The sequence below is a fragment of the Micromesistius poutassou genome (assembly GCF_964030765.1).
Source record: "Micromesistius poutassou genome assembly, chromosome: 21".
Lineage (NCBI taxonomy): Eukaryota > Metazoa > Chordata > Actinopteri > Gadiformes > Gadidae > Micromesistius > Micromesistius poutassou.
In genome coordinates this window covers 5,324,535-5,337,352 of record NC_140291.1, presented here as the reverse complement: position 1 = coordinate 5,337,352, position 12,818 = coordinate 5,324,535, and the positions used below count along the sequence as shown (strand labels likewise).

The window sequence follows — 12,818 nt, the reverse complement described above, 5'->3', positions numbered from 1 at the left end:
TGCACGGAGTTCGTTGTCTCGGTTCCAGATATCCGCCCTCATTTTGACGTAGTATTTCTCATTAAGATATTGCTATATTCATCTTGTGGATAAAATACAAATAAATCAAAACAAACCCATTTACGTAGGGGAAATCCAGTAGGATAAAATCAATGCACCCACTGTTATCGTAGGAAGCGCTTGTAAAGATTGATATTGATAACTGTTGCCCTCACTTGGATGATGCTATAACTGCGGTTCCGGATCAAATTCACCAAAACTGTACATTCTGTGGACAAGAGGATTTCTTGTTTTTGATATAAATAAAATAATAGTACTACAATTGTAATAAACACGCAATGAAAATATGCTTTTGAAAATCCCCTTTTTAAGAATAGGGTTAGGATCCTTAAAAAGGGGATTTTTTTCCCCTGACTCCCAAGAACTCCTGGAAACGTTTTAGGCGGCCAGCGGTGCCTAGTGTAAAGTTCAAAGTTGACAACCACACGGAACATCAACAAAGCAACTAGAAAGTAGACACGCAACAGCGAGTTAGACTCGTTTTTCATTTAATCAGGTAGACAAACGTACTCTTTCATATATTAACAGCCGTGCATTTGAATCGAAAAATGACAAGCATATTATCAAAACAAAGTTTAATTTTGACCACCTTCAGTCTTGCCTTGACTCGACTATCTTACTGCTCTGTCACAAACTCTAATATACCGTCGATAGCCAAATATTTTGGAACGAAAGGGCGGTATGAAGAAGTCAACCCTTATTTGTTAAACGACATTACATCGGTCAATAAATCGCTTCTAATTCCGCCTTCATCTGAGTGTAAGCCCGTTCATGTAACTGCAATCATACGACACGGGACCAGATATCCCACCGTTAAAAACATAAAGAAAATGCAACGCCTTTATGATTTGGTGGTAAACGAAGCCTCCAACGATGAAACATGGTTGGACGAGATCAAAAGCTCCTGGAAGATGTGGTATACTGTTGACATGGATGGTAAGAACAACTGATAAGAATGTTAGTCATCATGATCTTGTCACTATCGCTTTGGTAAAAACGGTGCATAGTCTTTTCCTTTTGCATATATTGGTCATAAAAACGCTTCCCGCTTCCCAACGCTGTCCTTTAAACGCTTTTATGCAAAGTGAATAAAGATGGCTTGTCAGGGATGCCTACATATGCGTGAAACCTTTCATTCAAATGATCAAAACAATTCTATTTTCACCCTGTATTACACCGGGATCTCAATACATTTTGTGTGTCCTCCTAACCTCCAGGCAAACTTGTAGAGAAAGGCAGAGACGACCACAGATATTTGGCAGTGCGATTGTCCAAGCTGTTTCCGTCTTTGCTCAGCGAAGCAAATCTGAGACATCAACGTATCAGGTTTCAGACCAGCTCCAAGCACCGGTGTGTTGACAGCATCGAGGCCTTTCAACAAGGACTTCACAAACACTGGGGGCTGGAAGGTAAGAACATAACAAAGAGCTCATACAAAAACTGTATGTAAAACACCTGATTCCCTTGCTCTCTATCTCTATTTGTACTGCTACTGTTTTCGTTATTAGGCAAATACTGTAATCCAAAGGGACTTGCAGCCCTATTGTTAGTAGATACATCACATTAATGAGCAGATTAGTTAGTCTTGCTCAAGTTCATCTACAGGTGCAGACATTGTGGTTGGGGGTTGAATGCCATAAGCCACAACACTGTCCTGACACGATCATGCCGTGGTCATGATCACGATCATCATCTTTCACCCACATCCTTCCAGAGGTGTGGTATCAACATGAGGTGAACGACAAACTCATGCGTTTCTTTGAGCACTGCCGTGGCTTCGTGGAAAGTGTGGAAAACAACAAGACTGCCCTGGCGGAGGTGAAGAAGTTCAAAGAGGGGCCGGAGGTGGGAGACATTCGGAGGAAGATGGCCCGGAAACTCAACATGCCCTATGAACGCGTCACGCCAGGTTGGGCCTAAAACACCCTTTCAGTGTTTCGTAGGGACACGCATGTCATGTGGCTGTAGGCAAATAGCACGCCTTGTTTGATGTTGACTCTGCCCTGCGGAAAGAAGCTATACCCACAAAGATAACAAAAGAGCGGTGTCCACAGGGATCGGCAACACTCTTGACAATGTTGTCAGCGATCCCATGTGACTATAGATATGGGAAAGAGGCTAGGGGTTTAGAGGCTAGGATGTTTAACACCATCTGAAAGGTCCTGGGCTTGATCCCAGAATAGAACATGTAAGGTTATTATGGTCAGCGTCGGGTAATGCATTACTCATCGCTCCCCCCACCCTCAGACATGGTGGAGGCGGCGTTTTTCCTGTGTGCTTACGAGTTTGCCATCAAGTCCCTGCACACCCCATGGTGCCACCTCTTCGACCTGAAAGACGCCAAGGTACGGCCATCGTTCACCCCCATGGAGGACACATTGCGTACTACTGCATAGTCATTGTTACATATATTATTCATATTGTACAAGTACAGAAATAAGGTAAGCAGACAAAGGTCTGGAGGTTATTTACCCCTAGGTTCTTCAGCTGTTCTGACAATCCCATCTCCGTTTTTATTCCATCTGTAATCCAAAGTCCTCTTTCTCTCTCGTGTGTCTCTCTCTCTCTCCCTGTCTCTCTCCAGGTGTTGGAGTATAAGAATGACCTGAAGCAGTACTGGAAGAGGGGTCACGGCCACAGCATCAACAGCAGGTCCAGCTGTGTGCTGTTCCACAACCTGTTCAACCGGCTGGAGCTGGCCCTCCAGCAGCTCAGGTCCTTCACTCGCTCGCTTTTGTCTGCATCTTTCCGTCTACTGTAACCCAGTTTTATCCACCACCTGGAAAAAACTAGGTTAGTTTGTATGACGTGCTATGATGACAAGATACAGACAATGGTGGCCAACTCAAGTGGTTGATGAACAATTTGTCGAAAATGATGGTGATGATGCATGATGAAGGACAGAAAATATGTTGTCAAGAAAAATGTGTTGACACATTTAGCCGGTGTCTCTCTCTAATAAAAAAAAAAAAGCCTCTGTGGGTGGTGCAATCACCCTCAACATCTCCTGCCCGGTTTGTTTGTGTGTTTGTTTATTCATTGTGTGTCGGTCCCCTTCGCCCAGGCTGGGCCAGGAGCTGTCCGAGGTCGTGACCGTCCAGGTGGGGCACGGTGAGACGCTGCTCCCCCTCCTGTCCCTGCTGGGCCTCTACAAGGACCCAGCCCCGCCCACCGCAGACAACTACTCCCAACAGCACGGTACTGTGTGTGTGTGTGTGTGTGTGTGTGTGTGTGTGTGTGTGTGTGTGTGTGTGTGTGTGTGTGTGTGTGTGTGTGTGTGTGTGTGTGTGTGTGTGTGTGTGTGTGTGTGTGTGTGTGTGTGTGTGTGTGTGTGTGTGTGTGTGTAGTGGTGGTGGGTGTCTGACCTTCCGTCATTAGACCTGTTACATTAAGCTCCATTTTGGAAGACCCTCGTACAACCAACCCTGTTCCCAAAATGTGTGTGCATGTGTTGTTTTTATTATAATATATTGTGTGCGTTTCCATTGCATTGTGTGTTTTTGCATCATTGTAAGTGTATACAAATCTAATCATAGTAGTAAATCAAACATATTTTTCAACAACTTTTTTAAAATATGAATCCTCTCCCCCCCTCTTTCTTTTTCTTTCAGGAAGAAGTTTCCGTACGAGTGAGATTGTCCCCTACGCAGCCAACATGCTCTTCATCCTGTACGACTGTCGCGACGGACCCCGAGTCCAGTTCCTCCTGAACGAGACGCCGGTTCGATTCCCGGGGGTTACATCAGAGACAGGAATGCCCCTGTACAGTGAAGTTCGACAGAATTACCGGGAGCTGTTGGAGGGATGCGACCTCCAGAAGGAGTGTGAGTTTGGAATCCAGCCCCAGTATCGTGGTCACCATGGAAACACTGAACTATAGAAAGCTCACAGCTCACCAATAGAGGAGCTCCAGGTCAATCCCTTTCTGAATGAACTTCAAAGGGGTATTATACGGCAGCAGTTTTTGCAAACTGCCTTGACACTTCTTCTCGAGTAAGACTCTCACTGTACAGAATTTATTACCTTTTTGGTCAGACTTTATAAGGTATTTTCAGGTAGGTCAGATATTTTACTGGTCCTTTTAGGCTGCCAGGTCCATTTTGATCATGAAAAGCTTTATATTTATGGTATGGGTATTTAATCTTGGATTTTGTATTGAAATATTGTGGGATTTGAGATTCGTTATCATTTTGACTGATTTTGGGATATTTTAAGTTTATATATTTTAAGTTTACACATGACATTGGTTAAAAAATAGGATTTTGTCATATTGCAATTATAATGAAGTGATGAACGGTATTGTTATACAATACTGTTACATCATTTTACTTATTTTTCTACAGTTGGATTTTTGAGTGTGTCATTGTTTTTTTTTTTACAGTTAAACACTGGGATTTACTATATTGCTTTGATCATTACCAAAGTAGTTCTTTTAACTAGCTTTTTTATCTTGAAATACCAGTTTGCAGTAGTTTTTAAGCCAATCGATTTTTGGTGTTGGGATCATTTCTATGGAAATTGTAGCTGTGAGATGAATGCCAAAATGTGCCTTTTTTCATTACAAGCTTTAATAAATATTCTTGTTGATTAGGTAAACTTGATCTTTAGTTTAAGTTTCTGAACTGGAATTCAAAAGTGGAAGCAGCATAACAATTACATAGCTAGTCAAATCAAAATGTAATACTTGTAATAAAAAAATGTAACTAAAATAATTCAATTTAAAGTCTGAAAGTACAAGACTGAGCCCCTTCCAGTTAATGGGCGGGAGACTTGGTATTAAATAAACTGTGTTCTGTGTTCTGTCCACTAACCAACTGTAACTGTGACGCAAACTAGTGTAGATCGGCTAGCTTGGAGGCATTTGTGGGAGGGTTTTTTTGGTGTGGCAAGCATTCTTTAATTGTAGAATATATAATTTATAGGATGTGATTTTATTGATAACATTATTGAAATCACTATCGTCAAGCATTGACAGCATTGAGATACGTCCAAGTCATTTTAAGCTACGAGTAAGTTTTAATGTTACACATTGCGATTTTAAGACCAATTTAAATCACTCTTTACTTTACTAAGACATGTTGTACAAAGTGTTTGTACAAAGTCAGCACTACACACACACACTTTTAAAAAGTTGAGTGATGCATTGGACAAAACATTTGCATCGTATGTGTTTTTAATGTACCAATAAAATCATCACACACCAGCTCATTGACAAAAATATAAAAACACCCTTTAACTGAAAATGTCAGCCTACTCAAAGCATCCACAATAGCTTTATTTCTATATCGTAGTCACAAGGAAAATACACAATTAAACCTTCTCCTTCTGTGGAGTTCCTTAGAGGTAATGCATCAGTATGGCCTCCATAGAAAGCAGTGCTCTTTTGACAGTGCATTCTCACATTGGAATTTTACCTGTTTTACATAAAATATTAAAATAATTCTTCCATGAATTTATAATCCTCCACATCAACTTTAAAATCTGCCTTTTTCCTGAATGCTTAAAACATGTGATTCTTGAAACACTGTCCCTGAAACCATTAATACTGGCCAATGCTTTCACCAAGTAAGCCGAACTGAGTTCATCATAGCAAACATTAGAACCATAACGTGTGTTTTGCATAAAAAATGTTATGCAAAACTGAACACATCTCACTTCTTGCCACTCATTTTGCAACTGAATAACACTCCTAGCAGAAATGTGCGCATTGGCCTCTACAGTGCTACACAATTTCTCCAATTGCGATTCCACATTGACTAATTCTTCTATTGAAGAATATTATGCATGTTGTTTGAGGAGTATTAGTTCAAAACACTCCTCAAACAAAAGCACATTGAGAAAAGAATAAATAAGTTTTTCCTTATTTGTATTTTTTTTTTCAAAATAGTTGTAAAGAATTTTTGCTTCTGCAAGAGATGTTTCATGTTTTGTTGGTTTGGTGTAAGGTTTTGTGGTTAGTCTTGCAAAATAACCGAACATTCAAAGATGGTGGCTAAGCAATCAGAAAAAACTGTACAGAGTTGAAACTCCAAGCTGTCCACCTTTAACTTAGAATGTAAAACATCAGTTCAAGTGCTTTTTTTTTTTTTTTTTACACAATATGTTCCCTATTTACAAGCATTTACATAACTCAATAGGTAAAACTGCTATTGCAAGAAGCGAATGACTCGTGTATGGGTGAACCTGGATGCTGAAAGATTACTTATTTTTCTTAACCCACATCATTTATTCAAACACGGAACGTAAAAAAATCAAAAGTACACTTCATGGATATAGAAAACATGAACAGATTTTCTACTGAAAAAACCTTAGCACGAATGTGACCAAAATATGTATTTTTGTGACTGGACATTTAGCAAAAGCAGACAAATAACAAATCTCTATTGAGGATCTGAAGCTCTCCGATCATAATATTTTATTGAACTAAGAAAATTTCAATTTAAGTATACCACATACATTATGTTTAATGACAATCATTTACAATTGATCAAACTTCCAGTGTGTCCTGCTTCTGTTGAAATCTAGCATAACAAGCATTTTTGCTTTTACCCACAATCTTGCGTTATTTACTGATTTCTAATGCGTCACTTTAGGATTAGGTTTCATAGCAGTGAGTCTTCAGTAGATTAAATAATATAAGCATACCGTGTGTCACGAGCAATGGCACACAATCCATATACAGCACTTCCTAATGGTGCATAAATAAAACTACTTTGGCAATGTACATTTTTTGTCATCAATGGAAGGTTTCTGCCATTATTGCGTGCCATTCAATTACAGCAACTGAAATGATCATTTCAAATATCCACAATTTATTTTTGGTCTGAGAAAGGACCGGGAAATATGAATATCTCTTTGCATAAAAGCCATTGAACACTACACTATTTGGAGTGAGTTGGCAATGGCTTAAATGATGTAATCTCTCGAGAGGAAGTTAGTAAAAACAATTGTGTATTAAGAATTATGCCTCACTCACTGCACGTTTGATCCTTTGTTTTCTAGACCCTGACACTGTAGAACGCCGTCAATACACAGAGATGCAATCAATACTCCTACTTCGCATCTGTTTCACGTGCGGGGACAAAACAGTCTTAAACACTTTAAACGGGCAGACAACTTAAGGGACAACGGAGGTCAGAAAGACCACCACCTTCCCATACGCGTTTGTAAAACGCTGTGTATGAGCAGTATATTATTTATCAAATTACACAATGATATTCCATAAAATAAATCATACGGTTGTGTGTATGTGTGTGAGGGTTTTTTCAGTCCAACGCGATGTGCATGAGGGGGTTCTGACCCGCAGCAGACTTGGACTTCCTCATCTTGCCGATGGCCTTCTCGAGGTCTGAATGCTGGATGGGTCGGATGTAGTCCTCTGTCAGACTGTCAGGGAGACGGACAGAAAGGACCCATGTACTTAACACGATGGTAACTGAATTGTATTTGAACCATGGCACAATGAATACCCCTCATGACAGTGACATCTGGAGGCCGTGCCAGGGCATCGCACCAGCAACCATACTCCCTTTGACAGACAGATTCCTCTACTTCCTGAACTACTGCTCCCAATGGTTTTGAACTAAACTCTCTGGTGATTTGCATGATTTGAAACAACAAGCAGTGGGGGTCATGTGGTGTGGGGGTCGTGTGGGGTTCATGTTGCATGGGGGTCATGTTGCGTGGGGGGGGGGGGGGGGGGTCATGATGTGGGGGTCATGTGGCATGGGGGTAATGTGGTGTGGGGGGTCGTGTGGCGTGGGGGTCATGTGGTGTGGAGTTCATGTGGTGTGGGGGGTCATGTGTGGTGGGGGGGGGTCATGTGGTGTGGTGTGGTGTGGAGGGGGTCATGTGGTGTGGGGGTCATCTGGCGTGGGGTTCATGTGGGGTGGGGTGGGGGGGGTCATGTGGTGTGGCGTGGGGTTCATGTGGTGTGGGGGGGTCATCCGTCACGGTACCTGTCAGATTTCTGCGTGTGCACAAAGTCTCGGACGCAGAGCAGGGCGGCGTCGCGGCACATCTCTCTGAGGTCACTACCTGAGAAGCCTTCGGCCTGCTGCGCAATGTCGGAGAGGTCCACCGATTCCTCCACCTGAGACACACACACACACACACACACACACACACACACACACACACACACACACACACACACACACACACACACACACACACACACACACACACACACACACACACACACACACACACACAATCTCTGAGCGACTCATATCATTGGATGACGTGGGTTAGTTTCATTCGTAAACAAAATAATCCAATTCGGCAATTCTTTCTTTTATGTCTGTGAAGTTGTGTCTCACTGAACATGGAAGGCATTCTAGCATTCCAGAAGACTCGATGTGACAGCCAATTACGTTTCAGTGTTGAAAAAAATGTACGTACGCTTTCATTGTCCAAGATCAGGTTGAGAATCTGCTCTCTCTGCGCAAGACCCTGGAAGAAGCGGGAGAGAGGATTTCACTTCATGAATCGCATATCGCTATGGATTGTTTCATTGCGTTGTGCTGGTGTTGTGTGTGCTTACAGGCTGGTTGATGTGGAACCTGGTGGGCATTCTCCTGAGGATGGCAGAGTCCAAATCCTGAGGACGATTGGTCGCCCCCATTATGATTACCTGGAGAGAGAGAGAGATATAGAGAGAGTGATAGAGAGAGCGAGAAATACATTTGGAAGGAAGAAAAGATGGTAAGAACACAATGGAGATGAAATGGCAATACAACTGCCCCACCAAAGTCAACTATTTGTATTCAATGCATTAGATATTGGACATTTGTGGGTTAAACTCAGTGCTGGCAATATACCGTAAATTATACTACTGATTTCAGACTCGAAATGAGTGATCCAAAAAACAGAAGCTTGGCTATGGGAGGGGAGGGGAGTCCAGTTTAGCTACTTTCGGGGAGCTCCTTTTTATTCCTAAATCCATGTCTACAACCTAGGAGTACAACAACCAGCGTATACCTGACAGTTGTAGTCGGTGTCCAGGCCATCCCATAAACTCATGAACTGGGCCTTCATCATGGCTGTGGCCTCGTGGTCATTGCTGGAGCGGCTGCGCAGGAACGAGTCTAAACAAGAACCAACCACTTATGAAATGACATGGCTTCACAAAATCTAAATGTAGTGTCTGTGGTGTGGTGTGTGGGCTGTGTGTGTGTGCTTGTCACATACCTATTTCATCGATAAAAATAATCGACGGCTGCAGTTTGACAGCCAGTGAGAAGACAGCAGCCGCCAGCTTCTGGGATTCGCCGTACCACTTGTCAGTCAACGTGGACGGCTGCAGGTTGATGAACCGGAAGCCCGCCTCTTTGGCTGTCGCCTTGGCGATGAGAGTCTTCCCACAGCCAGGTGGGCCATAGAGCAGGACACCTAAAGCACCACGAAGGGAGAGACAGTTTAAGATTTAAAAAAAACTCATTCATGAATGTATCTGTTTTAAGAATTAACCATGTACTCTAAAACTATACTAAAGATATGTCGATATAGGATTCTCAAGGATTAGTTTTTGGTTAGAATTTTTCAAAATCATTGGTCAGAGTTTAATTGTAAATAAAAGAATTATGAAAGAAATAGGCGCAAAATATAATTATTGCTTTCTCCAGTGTCCAGTGGCAAATTTCGGCACAAGAGGACACTGGTTCCATAGTTTCAGGCAGCTAAAATAAATCATTTTGATGCATGGTTCAGTTCAAATCAATTATGTTACAATGGCTGTCAAGTCAGAAATTCCACTCCTTCTTCTTACCCTTGGGCGGTTGGAGGAGTTTGGATCCTTCAAAGAGGTGTCTCTTCTGAACAGGCAGTATGACCGTGTCCTTCAGCTCAGTGATCACCTCGTCCAGGCCAGCAATGTCCCGCCACGTGATCTACCCACAGAGAGAAGAGACGTGGAGGGAGGGAGACGAGAATGAGAGACAGAGCGTATAAGATGAGTGGAGAGAAGAGAAGGGAAGAGAGAGAGGATAAAATATAGACAAGGAAAGGAGACACAAGGAGGACGAGACAATGAGAGAACCAGCGATTGGACGAGAAGAGGAGACATAGACAAGAGGAGAAAGGAAACAAGCGAACGAGAGAAAAGGAGACGGAGGGAAGAGAAGAGAATAGAGGGAAGGGTAGGGTGAGGAGGCAAGAGAAAAGAGGATGAGATAAGAAGTAAAGAGGAGACAAGGGGAGGAGACACGATGAGGAGACAAGCATACATTTAAGAACAGAATCTCTAATCACACCTATACCTATGAGGCAGTCAGCCTTAAATGCTCAAAGAAGCCCTCCACAATAGGGTGGCCCAGTGTTCAGCCCTGCCACTTCACAACTTCGTGCCTCTTGCCTCACAGCAAGAAGGTCCTGGGTTCCACCCCACGGGCGGGACCCATTCTGTGTGGAGTTGGCATGTTCTCCCGTGTTAATGTGAGTTCCTTCCAGTTTCCCACCACACCATAACGTCCATGAAGACCTACATGTTAGGTTAATACCTCTGCATGTGCACTCGGCCAAGGAACAAGAAGTAGACTGGATGTTGGTCCCTGGGTGCAATAAAAAGGGCTGCCCACTGCCCCTAGTGCTGCAGCAAGTGATGGGTCAAATAGAGCTGTAAATAAATCAACTGCTTGTATCTGGCAACTGCTTCTTGCAATAGAATCACAAGGCCACATCCTAAAACCGGACCGTTGACCTCGCTGCGATGAGCGGCAACAAGACTGCAGATATGGTTGTAATTTGAGGTTCTGTTTAGAAATCTGTTTGAGAATCAGTTTTGATGATATGCAATGGTCCGGTTACTTTTTATTTGTGTTATTATTGTGTATCACGTGATCATTTTTCACTTAAATAAATGGCATCAGACACATAAGCTACTTTACTGTAAGTAACATATTAATCCCTCTATTTCGACCCTGCACCTATTTTATTTAGCTGTGCCCCTTTTTTTGCACACCTTGCAACACCACAGTGCTCGCAGGGTAAAAAGTCAGCGCAGAGCCCTGGGCCCGTGTGCCATGCACACTGAGCAAATGAGAGTGAGTAAGTGTGTGTGTACCTGCATGCTGAGGGGGTCCACCAGGTGCGCTGCGATGCTCATCTCATACTCAGACAGCTTGATGTTCTGGACTCCAATCTGACGCATCAACTTCTCCGCCTGTCACGGGGGGAAGAGAACGAGAGAGAGAATTATATGTTATATGGTGGACAGCTGTGTATGTGGTTCGTATTTAATCAAAAAGAAAACAAGAAATGCCAAACATTTTTAGGCTTAAGTCGCAATGCGTTACATTTCCACTAGCTCGTAGTTTAAAATAACTGTGATATATCTATATATATTTTTGTCGAATATATTAGTTATAGGGATGTCCACCCCCCATTTATACTGGATATGAGTTTGTTGGTCAAGTTGGTCCTTGGGAACCATTTCTACAAGTGAAGTGTGAATGTACAGCCACTCTGCATAGTATATTTGCTAAGCATTTGCACACACACATACACACACACACACACACACACACACACACAGTACCTGTTTCTGTGCCTCTAATTTCTGTTTCCTGGTGGGATCTATGGCATCTACCATCCATTTTATTGTGAAGTACGTGACAGCACCAAATATGGTAAGGCGAAAGAGCAAGCCAAGGACCTCATTACGTCCCAGGGGTCGAGTGATACTTTCAGTGGGAATCTCCTTTAAAACCATCTTTCAAAGATGGCCCTGGAAGACAAAACGCATTTTGTACTTTAGTGGAAAAATGCATTCCCTTCTCACACACATTTATAAATTATGTAATATTTAGCAAGCTGAACACCTATTAAATGTATTTGAATCATACTGTACCAAAATCAACATAACAAAAACAGTGACTTTAAAACAAACATAATATTAAGTATGTTGCCCCCTATATATTATTACAATTATGTTATTAAACTTGGAGGTAAGATCGATGTCATTAGAGATCATGACGAATACATGACGTAAGAACACACTTATTTGCTTATTTGTTGCATAATAATTATTAACAATTTGTGGTTACTAAACATTCGTGAATATATTTACTGGATTTGTTTATGTGTCAGATTTTGATTTGGTTGGGCATATGTCAATGTTATCGCCACTTTATACTCTGAATTAGACAGAATTCCTAAAATGTTTGAAACTGTTGTTAGATATGTATTCTCTACTTTCGGTTTTCCAACACCAAACCTGTTTAAGACTCGCTCGGAGATAATAGCTTCGTATCCAAATACATGCAACATCTGGTTGCAGTTGCATCAACTACCATTCTTAAATGTTGACAAGACACAAATTTGCTGAACAGAACATATGAAAGATAAACGTGCTTCCCCCCACCCCTTTTTTTTTTTTACAGGAAACAGACTACAGTGAAAACGAAACTTTAATATCAGCTTGAGTTGGTGGGTCGCTAGCGTTAGCTTGACCTTCTAACAAGCATGCTCTCTAAAGATCATCTGCAGAATATGGCGTTCAGGGACACATGAGATAAGAAAGCAGCGTACTGATAATAGACGTATGTAGAAGAAGCGGTTTATGAAAACGATCAATTTGTCGTTTGGATAGGAAACAGTTCTGGAAACTCACCTCGTCACACTCCCATGTAGTATTCTGCTCGACATGTAAATCTCTTCTTCGCATGTACAGGCAGGTGTACCTAACGACCGGTGTGTAGGTGCGTTACCGCCACCTCGTGGACTGGGGAGTCATCGGATAGAAAATACAAAAAAGGGAA

At 42.1% G+C, this 12,818-nt stretch overlaps 2 protein-coding genes across 2 annotated transcripts; one reads left to right on the top strand and one right to left on the bottom strand.

The window, feature by feature from the left end:
• The first annotated feature begins 500 nt into the window (after positions 1 to 500).
• minpp1b (multiple inositol-polyphosphate phosphatase 1b) lies at positions 501 to 4,777 on the top strand. Its single transcript, XM_084485754.1, has 7 exons — positions 501 to 996; positions 1,278 to 1,469; positions 1,775 to 1,969; positions 2,308 to 2,405; positions 2,645 to 2,775; positions 3,125 to 3,258; positions 3,672 to 4,777. Exons 1-7 carry the CDS (start codon positions 609 to 611, stop codon positions 3,938 to 3,940), a joined length of 1,407 nt encoding a protein of 468 aa, XP_084341880.1. The 5' UTR covers positions 501 to 608; the 3' UTR covers positions 3,941 to 4,777.
• A 1,485-nt stretch (positions 4,778 to 6,262) lies between these two features.
• Positions 6,263 to 12,710, bottom strand: atad1b (ATPase family AAA domain containing 1b). Its single transcript, XM_084485766.1, has 10 exons — positions 12,671 to 12,710; positions 11,597 to 11,785; positions 11,123 to 11,221; positions 9,830 to 9,950; positions 9,253 to 9,453; positions 9,043 to 9,149; positions 8,606 to 8,695; positions 8,464 to 8,514; positions 8,019 to 8,152; positions 6,263 to 7,446 (listed from the first exon to the last, which is right to left on the bottom strand). Exons 2-10 carry the CDS (start codon positions 11,768 to 11,770, stop codon positions 7,326 to 7,328), a joined length of 1,098 nt encoding a protein of 365 aa, XP_084341892.1. The 5' UTR covers positions 11,771 to 11,785; positions 12,671 to 12,710; the 3' UTR covers positions 6,263 to 7,325.
• Positions 12,711 to 12,818: the final 108 nt, after the last annotated feature.